General features: G+C 53.1%; 2 protein-coding genes across 2 annotated transcripts; one reads left to right on the forward strand and one right to left on the reverse strand.

Annotated features, from left to right (window-relative positions):
* Positions 1-1654: 1654 nt before the first annotated feature.
* zfta (zinc finger translocation associated) lies at positions 1655-7200 on the reverse strand (the record flags this gene model as incomplete). The annotated part of the gene is made up of 5 exons (XM_079758263.1): positions 1655-2232; positions 2837-3322; positions 4038-4484; positions 5884-6540; positions 7059-7200. The coding sequence occupies 5 exons, from the start codon at positions 7198-7200 to the stop codon at positions 1655-1657; spliced, it is 2310 nt and encodes a 769-aa protein (XP_079614389.1).
* A 1221-nt stretch (positions 7201-8421) lies between these two features.
* LOC307091499 (uncharacterized protein) lies at positions 8422-15930 on the forward strand. Its single transcript, XM_079758498.1, has 7 exons — positions 8422-8532; positions 9452-13020; positions 13305-14144; positions 14231-14280; positions 14379-14440; positions 14687-15052; positions 15500-15930. The coding sequence occupies exons 2-7, from the start codon at positions 9667-9669 to the stop codon at positions 15514-15516; spliced, it is 4689 nt and encodes a 1562-aa protein (XP_079614624.1). The 5' UTR covers positions 8422-8532; positions 9452-9666; the 3' UTR covers positions 15517-15930.
* The last annotated feature ends 596 nt before the right edge of the window (positions 15931-16526 follow it).

A 16526-nucleotide genomic window follows, 5' to 3' on the forward strand; every position in this document is an offset into this window, starting at 1 on the left:
ACACACACACACACACACACACACACACACATGTCCTATATCTTTTTCATCATTCATCTAGCTGTAACTTCATTCATTTTTTGTAATAACTTAAGTGCCATGTCAAAAATCAAAAGGCTTCTGTCGCCATAAAGAAAGAGAGGCTGACGTGATCAACGCTAAAACATGACACGATAAGAAGAACTGTAAATGGGGGCGTGGCCAGGGGCGTAGGAATGAGTTTAACATTGGGGGGGACACATATCAGAAACCTGACAGATCCGGTATAATTTTTAGGTGTGACAAATGCGCCTGTCTCCGATATTGGAGGGGACACGTCCCCTCCGTCCCCCTCGGTTCCTACGCCCTTGGGCGTGGCTAACAGGAACACTTACAACTAACGGTTTTGGTTGTCATTGGCTACCCCCAAAAGTTGAGCGAACAATGTTTTTGTCAAAAGCTTGGGGATGAACACATGTCGCCAGTGAGACACTTCTGCAGGTCACAGCTGGCCTGGTGCTCTCTGCGTCTCAAAGGTGATGGACCACAAACTGTAATAACACAACATAACATCTCATAGCATAGCTGGAACATGGAATATTGAGCATCCCTGAGTTGAGCCTTTTCCCTGGTAGGAAAGTGACATTTGATGACTTTGTTTGTGTACAATATTCTTTGCATATGCTACCGTTTTTTGTAAAACATATGCTTTACAAACGGCGAAGTTGGAACGGAATTCTTACCTCATGCAAAAAAGAAATAAACAACCTTTTAGCACTGGCGTTCAGTTGAGTAGAAAGAGCATATTCAAAACTTGTTTAGTACAAACCAGGACGCCTAAAAGTGCATGTATAAAAGAAACATAATTAAAACTTTCAACATATTTACAACGTGTGACTTTCTTTTATGTGTGCAGTTTGCAGCAAAGGTGGTTTTATGGGACATGGCTATAGGTATGGATTTGTGTCATAAAGGATGAGTCACTGTCTGCTTAGCGACAGACATTGGTGTGGATGGTTGACAATCGAGGTACACTCTCCCTCCCTCCCTATCGACGACGCTGAACAGAAAATAAAAACACATGACTAAGCCAAAAAGTCATATGGCTGCACGGTGGTATTCATTGTCTTAAGCAATCATATTTTTATATTTTGTAATCCCGGTCTCGCGCTAAATTGGCATTAAGTAAGAAGACCGCCAGGATTTAGGAACCTTTTTTTTCGGGGGGGTGTGGGGGTGGGGGAGGGGGTGACAAAAAAGTGCTGTGTTGTCTTCAGACACATAACCTTTAAAAATGATAATTTTCCGGCAATCTTTACAAGAAAGAAAAACAAACTCTGGTTCAACCTTCCTGAGAACGTAAAGACTCAAGAAACAACTGAGCCCTGTGTATTTTCCCCTCCTCCCCCCCCCCCCCCCCCCCGGCACGGAGCTAGCATAACACGAGGGCGACGGTGTGACCCAGTTAGCGTTAGTCCTTTAAAACCATCTCCGCCCTCGTCTACTGCACCACTTCTACACCCCCTACCAGCTGCCTCACAAGTCTCCCCCTCCCACCCTCGGAGGACCCCCTCCCTCCAGAACGCATCCCCACCGTAAGAACCTTCCGGAACAGGCAACAAAAACAACTCAACCCCATTCCCCCCCCCCCCCCCCCCAGCCCGCCCGCTGTGTCTCAAGTCCCCGGGTGTCCGGCGGGCGTGGTGGGCGTGGCGGGCGTGGCGGGCGTGGTGGGCGTGGTGGGCGTGGCGGGCCCGGGGCCCCCGTGCCCGTGGTCCTGCCTGGCGAAGCAGTCGTCGGCGTGGACGAAGCGCTCGGCCGCGCGGCCGTAGCAGAGCAGCGCGTGCTGCCGCTCAGCCGCGTCGTAGGCCAGCGACTGCGGGTGCACCTGCTGGATGTGCCGCTTGATGGTGCTCACTTTGAGCGTGGCCAGCGTGGAGCCGCACACCATGCAGATCAGGCCGTGGCGCCGGCAGTCGTAGTCCATCATGAAGTCCAGGCGCCAGCGCACCTGGTAGTTGCGCCGCTGGTCCTTGCCCGGGTAGTGGGTGTGGCGCGAGGAGGCGGCGCAGGAGCCGGGCGCCGCCCCCCCCTGCTCCCCCTCCTCCCCGGGACCTCCCGGGGCCTCCTTCTTGATCGACCGCCGCCGCCGCCGCCCCCGGTGGCCGCCGCCGGCGAGAGGGGAGGGCCAGTCGCCCACCGCCGCCGCGCCATCGGTTGCCGTGGCAGCCACGAGCTCGCTGGGGTGGAGCTCTGCGGGGTAAGGGGGCGGGGCATAGCGGGTGAGAGGTGCTAACGGTCCGTATGGCAAACCGGGGGAATATGTGAATGAATGGTTTGTTTTGGGATTGGTTTAAAGGTGACACGTTATACCACCGGGTGTGAGCGGGATCAGCCGGTACAAGCCGTTTGGAAAACCGGCCTCTTCTGACATCACAGGTGGGCGTGTCCGCCTAGATGTGTGCTGGATAGATCAGCTTCCAGCCTACCCGGTGGACTGGAGCAAATGGCTGCTCATCTGTCCCTCAGACATCTAGGCGGACACGCCCACCTGTGATGTCAGAAGAGGCCGGTTTCCAAAACCCCTTGTAAAGCGAATCCCACTCACGCCCGGCGGTATAACGTGTCACCTTTAAGTGATACGTCTGCACAATGTGGTGATTCAAATGTTAAATGCGCACTACCGTGAGTGCTGCCAATGCTTCCAAGTAATCCTAAGTAATAATGGCGGCGCCTAAAACGTCGAAAATATATAGCGTTGGTATTTCATCATTTAACAGTGCTAACAAACAACAACAACAACAACAACAACAAGTCACGTGTGGAGCGCCGTGCGCACCGCGGCGCCGCCGCCTACCTTCTTTGACGTGGTCGCCGTGGTACTCTTTGGTCCACGCCGCCGCCATGGCCTCCCGCTCCTTGCGGCCCAGGCCGCCCGTCTCCGGGTGGCGCTCCTGGATGTGCCGGCGGAAGCCGCTGACCTTGGTCTCGGCGAGGGCCTGGGAGCACACCATGCAGTAGGTCCCCCGGCCCTGGGGCCCGTAGGCCACCAGGTAGTCCAGCCGCAGCCGCCACGGCTCCCCGCCGCGGAGCCGCCTCCTCCTGGGGGCCCCCCGGCCCCGGGGCCCCCGGTGGTCGGGGGTCCCGGCCACGGCCCCGCCGAAGCCGCCGATGCCGTCCTCGCCGATCAGCCCGCCGCCGCCGCCGGGGTCCTGAGTGAGGGGGGCGTGGCCCGGCGGGAGTGCGTAGCCCCCCTGGAGGTAGCCCGCGTCCTGAGGGGAGAGCCCGGCCTCGGGGTCTTTGGTGTCGCGCTCCGACTTGATGAACGGCCCCGCCTCCTCTTCTGTGAACAGACAGCCACCTTGGATCAGACTCGGGTTAGCCATGGGGCTTCGGTTCTCTACTCTCCTCGGGGGGGAAACCAACATGCGAATAAAGGTTAGGAAGAAGCCGTTTCTTCGGCAAAACATTGATTATATTCGGATTGTCCATCTTCCTCACAAACCTTTCCCCTCCTTCTCCTCCACCCCCCTCCTCCTCATCATCTCCCATCCTCCTCAACCTGCTCCTCCTCCTCTTCAACCTTCTCCTCCCTCCCTCTCTCCTCTTCCTCCTCAACCTTTCCCCATGTTCTCCTCCACCTCCCTCCTTCTCCTCATCTCCCATCCTCCTCAACCTGCTCCTCCTCCTCTTCAACCTTCTCCTCCCTCCCTCTCTCCTCTTCCTCCTCAACCTTTCCCCATGTTCTCCTCCACCTCCCTCCTTCTCCTCATCTCCCATCCTCCTCAACCTGCTCCTCCTCCTCTTCAACCTTCTCCTCCCTCTCTCTCTCCTCTTCCTCCTCAACCTTTCCCCATGTTCTCCTCCACCTCCCTCCTCCTCATCATCTCCCATCCTCCTCAACCTGCTCCTCCTCCTCTTCAACCTTCTCCTCCCTCCCTCTCTCCTCTTCCTCCTCAACCTTTCCCCATGTTCTCCTCCACCTCCCTCCTCCTCCTCATCTCCCCCCCTCCCGTCCCCCTCTACGACCCCCCACGGCTCCCCCCCCCCCCCCTCACCGGGGTGGGCGTTGGCCCAGGCCTGCAGCACGCGGTGCTTCTCCTCGGCGCTGTACACCAGCGAGTCGGGGTGGCGCTCCAGCACGTGGCCCTTGATGTGGTCCAGGTGCAGCGAGTGCGGCTGTCCCCCGCACACCATGCACAGCAGGCGGCTGGCGCCGGCGCCCGCCAGCGGCGCCTCGTACTCCATGAGGAACTCCTGGCGGAACCAGGCGTGCAGCGAGTCGTTGAGGTAGCGCTCCAGCGTGCCCGCCGATGGCTCCTCGGCGCCCGTCCCCGCCGTCGTCATCGGCGTCGTCTCCACTTTCATCGCCTCCTCCTCCTCCTCCTCCTCCTCCTCGTCGCTGGAGGGTTGGGGGGGTCCCGGCGTCCTTGTGTAGGGGGTTGGTCCCAGTGGTTGTTGGGGGGGTGGGTTGTGCAGAGCCGGGGGGATGGGGTCGATGGATCCTGTGAAGGCAGAAGGCAACGATGGGTGAAGGCGGTGTAAGGCTGGCGTCGTGACGGGCGGAGATCGCTCCCTGACACTTCAAGGTACCGAGATGGAAGTATCTTCACAATTCCGTCTTTCTGAACTCCCTGTAAGTTGGTTGGTGGTGATATCGCTAAATGACTCCACAGCAGTAAATGTGTTTAAACGTGAGGTGGCCCATATACAAACGACCGGTATTCTTTGAAAAAAAGGAGGGAACTAGAAGTGACCTTGTGTATTTGCATAAAACACTTGCAAAACCGAGGAAACATTTAAACTCATCCAGTCACCAGAACAGTCCTAGCCTTGTTGCATCAGAATGGTTGCGTAAACCATTATGTGTGAGTCAAGGGTTAAGGGTACAAAATGTAACAAATGTACTCTGCCAAACCATAAAATACCTATGATATCGGTCATCAGAGATTGAGGAAACAGTTGATGCTCAGTTGAAATACTGGTTTCTCTGACAATGCAACAGCCAGTATTATAAAGTTTAACATGCCCGTTTCGCGGTCAGAATGTTATGTTTTGGCCTGTTTGTTATGATTCACTGTTGGCTGTTACACTCTGTTGCCAGATATGAAACAACCTATGGCACACTTACAAAGCGCGCTGCAGCCATGTAAGCATGCAAAATAACTGGATCAACTGAGGTGGTTCTAAATTCTAGCAGACCTTAAAGGCCTCGTCCTCCCTGAAAAAGCTCAATGGCCAGAGCCATGCTGAAACGCTGGTCAATCTCTGAGTTGCAATATGTTTAAAATGTGTCAAAAATGTTTCAAAAAAATATGATCAGAGATCTTTAAAATGTGTAAAATATGATCAGAGATGTTTAAGATATGATCAGAGATGTTTAAAATGTGTAAAATAATTAAAAGATCTTTCAAAACACAGGGATTTAGAAAAAAAAATTGGGGGGGGGGCTCAGCTGAAATTTGTTCTCTGAGGGGGGGCTCACTCTCTCATACTTTGAAAACCCCTGCTCTACGGTTTTGTGTGTGATTGATTGCCTCACATCAACCTGCACCGTGTCGCTATAGTTACTGCTTTCTCCTGGCCCCGCGGGGCACGATAACACGCAAAAAAAAACAACATTGCCGACCAATCAAACAACCCCGTTAACCTGTGCCTTCTCCCATGGGTGAACGTCGCTCAGCCACACAACGCCAACATTACATCACCCTCTCCCTCTCAGCACAGGACCGCGCCGCTCTCTCTCTCTGCTCCCGGAGTACCAGACGAGCCCACACTGCCACCAAGTGTGAGATCGGGAGAATATCCCCCCGGCCTCCAGACCCACACCGTTCACCAGGGTTTCCGGTGGGGGGGGGGGGGGGGGGGGGGGGGGGGGGGGGGGGGGGGGGGAACTCAACCCACCCGTGTCAGCAGCCGTCGCGGAAGCTTCTGCTGCAGGGGGAGGATCCTGCGCAAACAGCTCCTCTAGACCCGGGTCCAGGGCTCCTAGGGGTCCGACAGGGTCCAGGGCTCCTAGGGGTCCGACAGGGTCCAGCGGCTCCCCAACTCCCACACCCTCTCCTCCCTCCTCCTCCGGGGGGAAGGAGGGCTTGTGGGCGCCCCCCAGGCCCAGGTGGCTCTCCCAGCCCGAGCGGATCACCTCCTTGTCCCCGGGGCTCCACAGCAGGGAGTCGGGGTGCTTCTGGCGGATGTGGCGCTTGATGGTGCTGAGTTTGAGCGTGGCCAGCGAGCTGCCGCACACCATGCAGATCATGCCCTGCCGCAGCCGGTCAAAGTCCATCAGGTACTCGCTGCGCCAATACTCGTGGTAGTAGCGCCGGTGGTCCCGGCCCGGGATGCGGCTGAGGCCCTGGCGGGAGGCCCTCGGGGCCCTCGGGGCCTTGCCGCCGCCGGAGGGGCCCGGGGCAGGGGAGAGCAGCAGGGGCTGGTCCGGACCCTCGGTGACGCTCCAGTAGCTGGTGTGGGGGGAGCTGGCGGGCGTGGCCATGCTGCTCTGGGATTCGTCCTCATCGTGGCCGTTGGCTAGGCCGCCGTCTTCGTCGTCCTCGTCGTCCTCGTCTGGGGGAGGGGGGGGGGGGGGAACAGATCATTACAGAAGAGCCGTTTGCACTGAGTTGAACTGGTCATTTTTTTAAGGGTTGACATTTTACAACACAGATCATGATGTCAAGGATAAGTGTGTTTGCAATAAAAAAAAAAAACGGTGTATGAATGGTAACGTTACAGACACATGAAATACATACATTTTGTTTCATTTTCCGATATGTGTGCTACACCTAAGAGAAAAGAATCAAGCGTTTCCGCATTGCCTCTACGGGCATCATATGATGGGCGGTGACTCCCACCGCTAGCTTCCGCTGGGTGGCGACTGTGCATCACAGCAAGTCTTCCCAGCACGGTATTTAGCCTTTGTTTATAGGAGCCACTGAGACAAGGGGCCATGCTGCTACATGGCATTGTCCATGACACGGATTAACTCTGGCTGACAATGGCCGGCAGGAAGAACGTGGATTTGACACACGGGCTTGTGGTGTGTGGACAGTAAACATAAACAATATGTATTTTTTTTAGTTTACCTCCTAGTAGTGAACAGTTTCCCAGGTCACTCTCCTCTTGCGTCGCTTCCTCCTCTCCGCTTATTATTAATGAGACGAGATCTGTCTGCTCAGCACACTGGAGGTCCACAGGATCGCTCTCCCCCGTATCGTTCTCTTCCATTACTGGCTGATATTTTGGAATATGATTGTGGCTCCCCAATCGCCTTCACACAGCAGTGTTACATAGCATGTTATATTCGGCACCCGTTTTTCGCGAGCAGCCGAGGACGGACCCAACGCTTTTGGGTGCCTGTGCCGTATTTATAAATGAACCCCTCGTCCCCCCACATGCGCTCCGCTCGGGGAGCCAAGTTAACTTTTTATGTATCGCCACCGTATTTTTACCGGTTCTCTGTCCGTCTTCGGCTCCGCGAGTGTGTGTTGTTCTTGTTTGTAAAGCGCTTTAGCGGGCCTCCAGTATGTATTTTAAGGTTCTGCTTGTCTTCAGGGTGGGGAGCCGTACTAGGGGCCCCTGGGGCTCCTTAAGGGGCTCCTGGGTAAATTTAAAGAGACAGTAGCGGCTTTCACGCATTGACACGCGCACCCGGGGGCCAGATGGAGTAGGACTAATACTTTATATATCTCCGCAATCAGGTCAAACCACGTATAGCACAGGGATGGACGTGTAATAAAATAACAACGAGACACAACACATAGCATGTTAGACACTGTAATGTACATATATTAAGAAAAACAAAACCAATAGCCTACTACATTATATAATGCTTGTAGGTCTACTAGCGGTCATTTGAATGAAATACGTTAAATAAATATGGACTGTAGTCAACTCAATATAAGCCTACAAATTAGGGAACCTTTGTCCAACTGCAAGTTGCAATGACGTGGTGTGGCCACGACCCCATTAACCGATAAAAATGCAATAATTTATAACGCAGCCATTGTTATTATTGTTGTTGACGTGGTTGATATTAATATTATTCATAATTGGTGCATCTACCAAACGCTTTGTGTCGCCTAGTGTCAGTCTAAAAATATTTTAGCTCATTCAATCCTTCAGCGTACCGTATTAGTGAAATTAACCGGAGTCTATTAACGTCAGCGTGCTTACCATAGTAGGCCTACTCTATTTTTTTGATCATTTGTCACGGATGGATAAAATGAGGTCCCTTGATGATAAGCGAGGGCTCTCAAAAAAAGATGAGGGTTTTAGCCTACATGTCCACGCGATGCACTACACACACACACACACACACACACACACACACACACACACACACACACACACACACACACACACACACACACACACACACACACACACACACACACACACACACACATATCAAGGTCCCACATCCTGGTACTTTCTAGCGTTGTCAAGGCAGCTACATAGAGAAAGGCAGGCTCGCGGAAAGTAGCTACTGCAGTGTCCTGGCAGAATATCTGTCCAAACGTTCACAAACTGTCCCGGAAAGTTAAGTGTAACTAAAAGGTAAACGCATATGCATGTTTTTCCACGTCTTTTCAGTCCTCGTGTGCGGTTAGCGGCTTGTCTTACAGCGTGGCTCGTTCAGCTCGTTTTCTAGAGACGGGGAGCGGACACAGACAGGCGCCAGTCTGTGTGGACAGAGGAGGACGATCTTGTCCATTGTGCCCGCTGCAAGAGACACACAGCCATAGCACACAGATCACGCATGAATTTATCGAGGGTCCTGTACGTATCGGCATTTGTTTATGCGTTCGTGTTGGTTTTCACTATATCGCTTTGTGGATTCAAGGGAAAGAGGTATAAAGAATGAAATGGCTAGCGACAAATGGAATAGGCGATAGAAAAGGACAGGTTTAAAGGGACAGTGCTGCTCTGCTTCCTTCCTGGTTCCTGTTCGCTATCACAAACAAATGTGAGGAACCCCTCGTATTCTACTGAATCCTGGATATTTGGAATTTGAAATGGCATGTTTGAAATAGCATGCAATTTGATCACATGTTAAAATCTCCCACTTAAAGGTCCTCGGATACAAATCCTCTGTCACAATGATTAACGGTTACGGCATAGATGTAGCGTTGATAGCCTATTTATTACGGTCTGCATTGTTATAACGAATAATACGCATAGATTGCTGAATCAACATCACTCATCACGTGTGTGTGTGTGTGTGTGTGTGTGTGTGTGTGAATGTGCGCGCGCGCGTGTGTATGTGTTTTTATTTATTAACCATAATAGGCGATGGTATATAATTCAAATATTGTAATGATATTCAAACAACACATTTCACTAACTATATCACAGTTAATTGGATGAAACAAATAATCCATCGACTATATCTAGTCTCTTAAGTGTGTAAACGGTGTAACGTGTGACTGCATACATGCTATACCAACAAAAAACACCTTTCCTCTCTGCCCCCCAGGACCCATGTGGATGATGAGAGTGATGTCAGCTGCAGAAACATCACAGAGACGGCCAGCATTCGCTTGTGATGTGTAGCTCGGACGTGCTCCTCGTAGGAGGGATGATTTCGAACTGACCAAAAGCAGAATAATGAACTGAATTACAAAGGGACGCCCTGGTCGGCAGAAGCTGAACGGAAACCACGTTGGAGGTCTGGTGTCCAGCAAGCCAGCAATGCAGCAGCAGGGCACTGATGTCTGCCCATCACAGACGTCTGGCTGCGAGGCGGCCCCCAGCTCCCTAGTGCAAAGGAAGCAGAATTCAGGCAACGTGGTCAATGTTTCTCCGGCCTCACTGAAGGAGAAAACACCAGTTCAGGATGCAGGGGACATGAGTCCAAGCCAAAAAGAGAGATGGTTTCAAACGATGAAACTCAACCAAGTTTTGCCACAGTTTACCGCGTCAGGTCACATTGCAGATGGAACCAGTGCATTTGATAATGATTCAGTGAAATGCCAATCTTCAGGAGGCCCTCTAGGTGGCTCTATTACCTCACCTCAATCCAGATCCAGTGAAACTACCTTGGACACCAGTGCCCCCTCAGTGCCTCCAAATAGAGTAACATTGCACCCATCAGGGACAACGGAAGCTTGCCAGCTACAATCCAAAATGTCCACAAAAGGCAGCTCCTCCACAGCAACACCCCATCCGGGTGTTCACAGGCCGGCTGTACCGTCACCTAAAGCACAACAAAAGCCACAAGTAGGATGCAATCAACCGAAACCTTTAAACGTTGACATCACCACAGGCCTCAAAATCGCGTCGTCCACTCACCTCGCTTCTCTCAAGGCTGGGAGGAGTGGAGCGGCGAACGCAGCGAGTCAGGTCGGACTCAAAACGAGTGCCTTGGTAACCAGCGGGAGCGACGACAGTGTTGATAAGACACGAGTGACCCCAGTGTCAGAGGAGGAAAGAGTAGCCAAGCGTAGAGAGCAGTGGCGGATAAAAAAGAGGGAACAGAGAGCGAAGCTGGCAGCTAGGTCGACGAAAAGCAGGGAGCGAACACAATTCACAGGAACAACGCTCCTAAGGCCGGTAACGCAGAAGGCAGGGGTGTCGCACGGTGTGGGTCTCAGACATCCCCCTCCCCTATCTTCTGTACATAGTATGTGCCCAAAACAAAGCGTTAGTAGCCCCAGGCCTCGAGAGGCACCTGCCAATCGCTTACTGCAGAACGCCCGAGTGACGCTTGATTCATCTTCTGTGCCTCGACTTGTCAAGAAAGAGGAGAAAACGAATGAGGAGTCGGGGCCAGCCAGGTTGAACCCAGTTGGGCCTAGTCCGAATCAGAACACGTTATTAATTAAAGTAGAAAACCCGCCGGTCGCTAGGAAAACACAGCCCGCTTTCACGCCTAACGTCAAGGTTGAACGCAGGATAGATCACCCCAGGAAGTTTTCAAACCACACCTATTTTTCTAACGTCAATCGGGCGATCGCCAGATGCCGAACGCCACGGCAGAGACTCATCGAAACGCAGAAGTGTTTCTCCACTCCACGGAACATAAGAGTCAAATTCCCGTCCCTCGCCGCCATCTATAATTCGCGGAACGTGCCCAAAGTCCTCCCTAACGAGTCCCCCGAGCAGACGGCCTCCAGACGGAGGGAGTACTGGCGCATCAAGAAGCGGGAGCAACGCGCCAAGCAGTCCCTGGAGGTGAAGGCCCAGCTGAAGGAGAAGGACTCCCTGATGAGGAGAGTCAAACGCTACCAGAAGATACTGGAGGAGATGAGGAGAGCCCGGGCGCAGACCCTCGCCCTGGGGGGCCGGTCGATGGGCGGGACGCTCAGCCATGCCTCGGAGACCATTGGCGGGTTCATCAAAGAGGACGGGACGGTGACCGTCAGCCTTCCCCCGATTCCCACGGATACGGCGGCGGCGGGGCACGAGGCCGAACAGGCCTCTTGTTTGCTCTCCGACGATGGCATCGTCACGCACTCACTGCATCCGCCTCACGTCGGGTCTCTGGGTCACAGCAGGGACGCCGCGCTCGGGTACCCTGGAAGGCTCGGCCACCGTCCGCCCCCGCCGCTGCGTCCGGCTCAGGTCCGAGTCACGCTGCCGCGGGACGGCCAGTCCACAAACAAGCCTCCGCGACTGCTGTCCATCAGGCCCAGGACACACTTTCAAAGATCAGCCGCGGCGCACTCAAACCGCTCGGCGGTGCACAACGCCGCTCAGATCACGCTCACGCACCCTCCGTTTCCTCGGGCCGCCGGTTCAGAGGTGTCAGCGACGGGGGTCGGCGGCGGCTGCGTCATGAAGATGGCGGTCTCTTCGCTGTTGGCGCCGCCGCCGCCGCCGTGTGAGGATGCAGGGCTGACCGAGGAGCAACGTATGGCCAAGAAGAGAGAGTACTGGAGGGTGAAGAAGAGGGAGCAGAGGGCGGCCCGTGCCACTAAGCTGAAGCATGGCTTATTGCCGGCGTGGGACGCAGCCATGCAACGGAGGAAGGCCCACAAGCAGATGCCCCTTCAGCGGTCGGCCATGACGGCCAATACTGCCACGCAAATCAGGAATTCTGCCAAACAGAAAATGAACATCCTCCCCTCCTGTAATGTTAATGTGCCTAATCCTCAGCAGGCGAAGCAGATCAAAGTGGAGAGAGAACCAGTACCAGCCACTGACCTAAATATTCCACCTGAACAAGCCATCTGTCCAATCAAATTGGCCCCCTCGCCGTCGCCTCCACTGGCCTTGCCTCTGCCAGAGCCGGATCCAACCCTGAGTGCCGAAACCCAGGCGACCACTCTTCTCGCCGTGGCCTCCATGAAAAAACTGCTGGAAGAATCCCTCAGCACAGTGACTGAATGTCAGCCCGCCGATATAAAAACAGAGCCGCCTCCTTGTAAAACCGAGAGAGAGGATTACGTCTCAGATGAGCACTTGGTGCAGGAGATGAAATCCGAGATCCCGGAGGCTTCCCTAGGAGGAGAAGAAGACGACAAGCTGCCATTGGCTGCCAACCTTACGCTGCAGATCAAAAGCTGGCAGGCAGACCCTGATGACTTGGGGCATGCCTGTCCGCAAGACCCTTACCCTTATGCCTCAACCCAGACTGGCAAATCCTCCCCCCCGCTGTCCTCTACAACCCAGGACCCCCAGTGCCCCGCTGCCTTAGGCGAGGGGAGTCCGATGCAAACGTTGTCTCCCCTACGTCGGGCCAAAAGGCTGTGCACCAAAAAGTCGGGCAATCACCATCAGCATTGTTGTTCCTCAGAGCCGCCGAGGTTGCACCACTCACCCGCCACACAGCAGTCGCAGTCACAAAGGGCGCAACCGGTGGCGCCGCCTTCACGATGCCTACCGCAGCCTCGGCCATCTGCCCCACAGCAACCGTTCAGAAGACCGATATTCGTGGAGCCTGTGGGAGTGGAGGGCGGTATGAGCTGTGGCAACAGCCTGCAGGAGAAGAGGGAGTACTGGAAGCTGAAGAAGAGACAGCAGAGAGCTCGCTCAAAAGCCAGGCAGAAGGGGGGTCTCGGTCACAGACAGAACAGCAGGCTCTCGTCCCAAAACACCATCCAGGTATGTTGAGTGTCCAGACCCATGCATTCAAGATGATGTTATTTTCAAAACATCATGCACAGTTTTCACAATACGGATGTAGATCTGCTTATATTCACAATTGCATCTTAATGAATTGAGGTTATATGCTTTTTATGGAAGGTATGAATACGAAGGCGTGAGAGCACATTGGACTTAATCTAGGAGTAGTGACATATTCTGTCATGTTCTGAGTGCACCGATCATTGAACTGTTAACAATCACCAAGATTAAGCTTGAAAAACTGTTATTTTTTTGTATCTTAGACTCTGAATCCCCTCTCGGTCACCAACGCCCCGCCTGGCAAAAGCCAGACGAGTCCGCTGGCCAAACGCTCCCTGCAGCCCAAGGCCCCCACCGCCACGCTCACCGCAGTGCACAGCATCCCCACGCTCCTGGTGGTCAGTCCCACCGCGTCCAACGACGGACGCTCCCCCGACCTGCTCCAGGTCAAACCGCCGGTCTGCAGCTCCACCTCTTCACCCAGCAGGGGCCGGTGCGAGGTCAACGCCCAGCCCTCCGGCACGTCCTGTGACCCCGACGGGTCAGAGGGCCACAAGAGCGCAACGGCGGACAGCAAAGTCGACGGCCCCTCGTCTGACGGGGTGTCGGACGCCGAGCTGCGTCTGGTGGAGAAGCCACCGCCTGCGACGCGCTCCGCCGAAGAGTCCAGAGTGAGGAAGTGGACCGTGCACGAGAATAGCAACGCAGCGCCGGCTCTTGCTACTCTCACCCCCCCGGACAATCCGCTGTCCAGCATCAACCTCTTCCCCATTGAACCCCTCGTTCCGACCTCAGGTTGCAACTCCTCTTACGGCAGCCCCGTGAAGCCCACTCACGCTCAGCCCCCGAAGCCCAAACTCGCGCAGGCCTGCCCCGCTAAACTGGTGCCCTTAAGCACCCTGGCCCCCCCGAAGCCCATCCCGGGAGAGTCCCAGGAAGAGTTCCTGAGGCGGAAGAGGGAGTACTGGAGGGTTAAGAAGAAGGAGCAGAGAGCGAGAAAGGCCATCCGAGACCGGGAGCTGTCCCAAAGGAGAGCGCCTGGCAACTGGAAGCCCATTAGGCCCGCTAAGGACCAAGAGCGGCCCCATTACACCGAGAACCAGGTAGGGGCTCCAAGTTGATCCCGTCTCAAGTAGTTGTTCCTCTCGGTAAACCCTCGGCTCACCTTGTTTTCTGCGTGTTCTTATAGGACCCGGGAGATTGTGACCCTGCCTATGAGGACTCGGAACATCTTATGAGGCAAGCAGCCCTGGATATTATAGATAAACCTCCCTACGTTTGTAGAAGCGCAGCCTAAAAATGTTTTACATTGTTTTTTTCTTTCTTTTCTTCCACAGCTCGACCTCAGATGCTGAAATGGGCTATTATTCGTACTCAAGCGACACTGTCCCGCTAGAAGGTGAATTTATGCTTGCATTAGCTTTCTGCTAAATCTTAAATACATTGCCTTTGTTTTCTTTTATTTATTTATCTATTTTCTGGTATTATTTGATTTTATTTTATGACAATGTTTGTTGACAATCGATGTGAAGCACTTTGAGTCTGCCTCGTGTAGGAAAAGTGCTATATAAATAAAGTTGCCTTGCCTTGAACGTAACCCCTTTACATCAAGGTTTACACCCGTGTGTCCTCGTCCCCCTCCCAGACGGCGACCCCGACCATGGCTTCGCCGACCACGGCTGCGGCGGCGGCGGCGGCCTCCTGGACGCCGACCACGGCGGCGGCGGCGGCGGCGAGGACCTGGGCTCCGTCTCGGACGGTGCGTGGCGGAGCCGCTACCTCATGGACCACGACCCGCTGAACCAGCTGCTGGTGTGCATGGTGTGCGGCGACCTGCTCTACTCCCACAGCCTGGAGGGCGTCCGTGCCCACATCGAGGAGGCCCACCCGGACACCCTGAACCTGGAGCCGCCCGAGTGCCGCAGGATCCTGGACGCCTGGGACGAGCAGGTGTCCCAGCGGGAGCGCTTCTTCACCAGCCAGCTGCAGCAGCACGGCGCCACTCTGGCAGGTAAAAGGGCGAGGGGTTTAACAGGGTGACCCCCCCATCACCGGAGAAAGGTCTCGGTGTGTGGGGGGGGGGGCAAGAAGGGGAGACCGGGGTGTGCGTTTAAAATGGAGAGAAAACGACCAGCTTTTACAGTCGTGCTTTTAGATCCCATTTCTGTGTTTTTCATTATGTTTGGGTGTGTTCCATAAATTAGGATTTAGTGTAAAGGAAAGGTTATTTGAGTACGTCTCAGGCTGAAAATTAACTAATGTTGTGGACGCTGGTATGCAAAGACTGGGAACAGGAGATCAAATTCATAATTGATTAAAGGATTTTGACTTCAGTGTGACCGAAAGAGATTTTGATACATCTTACTATTGAACGATATTTTGTTGTATGTGTCGGGAACTGCACGTTGTATTTCCTCTGCAATCACGAAACCTAGTTCACCGCATATTTCTTTTCCAGAAGCGAACGGGAGCTAAATTGGAAAAACCTCAAAGGGACAAGAAACAAAAGATTACCCATCAGAGATGACCACCAGGTTCCCTGTCATCTACCGTTCTTCTTTTCTGTGATTGCGATGGCTTTTGTTGATCACTCGTCTCACTCATCTTCAACCGTCCCCTCAGTCACGAACCGGACCCAGAGATACTTGAACTCCTTCACTTGGGGTAAGGACTCATTCCCCTCCCCTGTTCATGGGCTACTTTTAATTGAATGCTGTACAGGGAACACGCCTACAAGTTTGTTTATATTTTACCTAATTTCTAACGAAACACAGAGCACAAGTCTTAACAAGGTTTTTTGTAATATTGTAATTATTTGAAAAGAGTTGACAAATTGCAGACTGTTTACTATGTTATTACTGCACAAATAAACGGTTTGCATTCACACTTGATACAGTATGTATACTCTTAATTAAATTATGCATGTCATTTTCTAGCTGCTTAATGCATTAGTGTCCTTACACCACTGATTGCCAGCTTTTTTAAAATTTGTACCCAACCTTCTTAGACAGGTGTAGAACTAGTTAGAACATCAACTCCACTTCACCATGTGAAAAAAAATGTCGACTGTAAACATGAAACAAGACTTTTTTTTAGTTACAATCAAGTTATATGTAAGTAATATGCCAAATCGTTTACTTGTACAAACTGGGTTTCTTACAATCCACCTTTCAATGGAAATGTTACCTTATTTATTTATTGCAAGCTTCGTCATACAGCTTGTTTAGTTATTATTGGTATGCCTAGCTAGTTTTTTTTTTGTGGTGTTTTGTCTCATCTGTGGATACTCCACTTTTTCTTGCATGTGCTGTAAATGGATGCACAGCGGGTTCAAAATGGGCGCTGCCATGCGTTTACATGTAGACGAATTCATTGGCTCTGGTTCCATTGAGCACATAGTCTTTAACTCGTCATTTTATATTTGAATGAAACCAGAAAAAAAACCCTGCACGACAAGTTTGGTATCGGTAACAAATCAAGCCATT

This window comes from Pollachius pollachius (assembly GCF_949987615.1).
Source record: "Pollachius pollachius genome assembly, chromosome: 20".
Classification (NCBI taxonomy): Eukaryota; Metazoa; Chordata; class Actinopteri; order Gadiformes; family Gadidae; genus Pollachius; species Pollachius pollachius.

Coding starts and splice junctions, on each gene's coding strand:
- LOC307091499 (XM_079758498.1), top strand. CDS start 9,667: ATGCAGCAGCAGGGCACTGATGTCTGCCCATCACAGACGTCTGGCTGC. Junction 13,021..13,304: donor CGTCCCAAAACACCATCCAG/GTATGTTGAGTG, acceptor TTTGTATCTTAG/ACTCTGAATCCCCTCTCGGT. Junction 14,441..14,686: donor CGACACTGTCCCGCTAGAAG/GTGAATTTATGC, acceptor TCCCCCTCCCAG/ACGGCGACCCCGACCATGGC.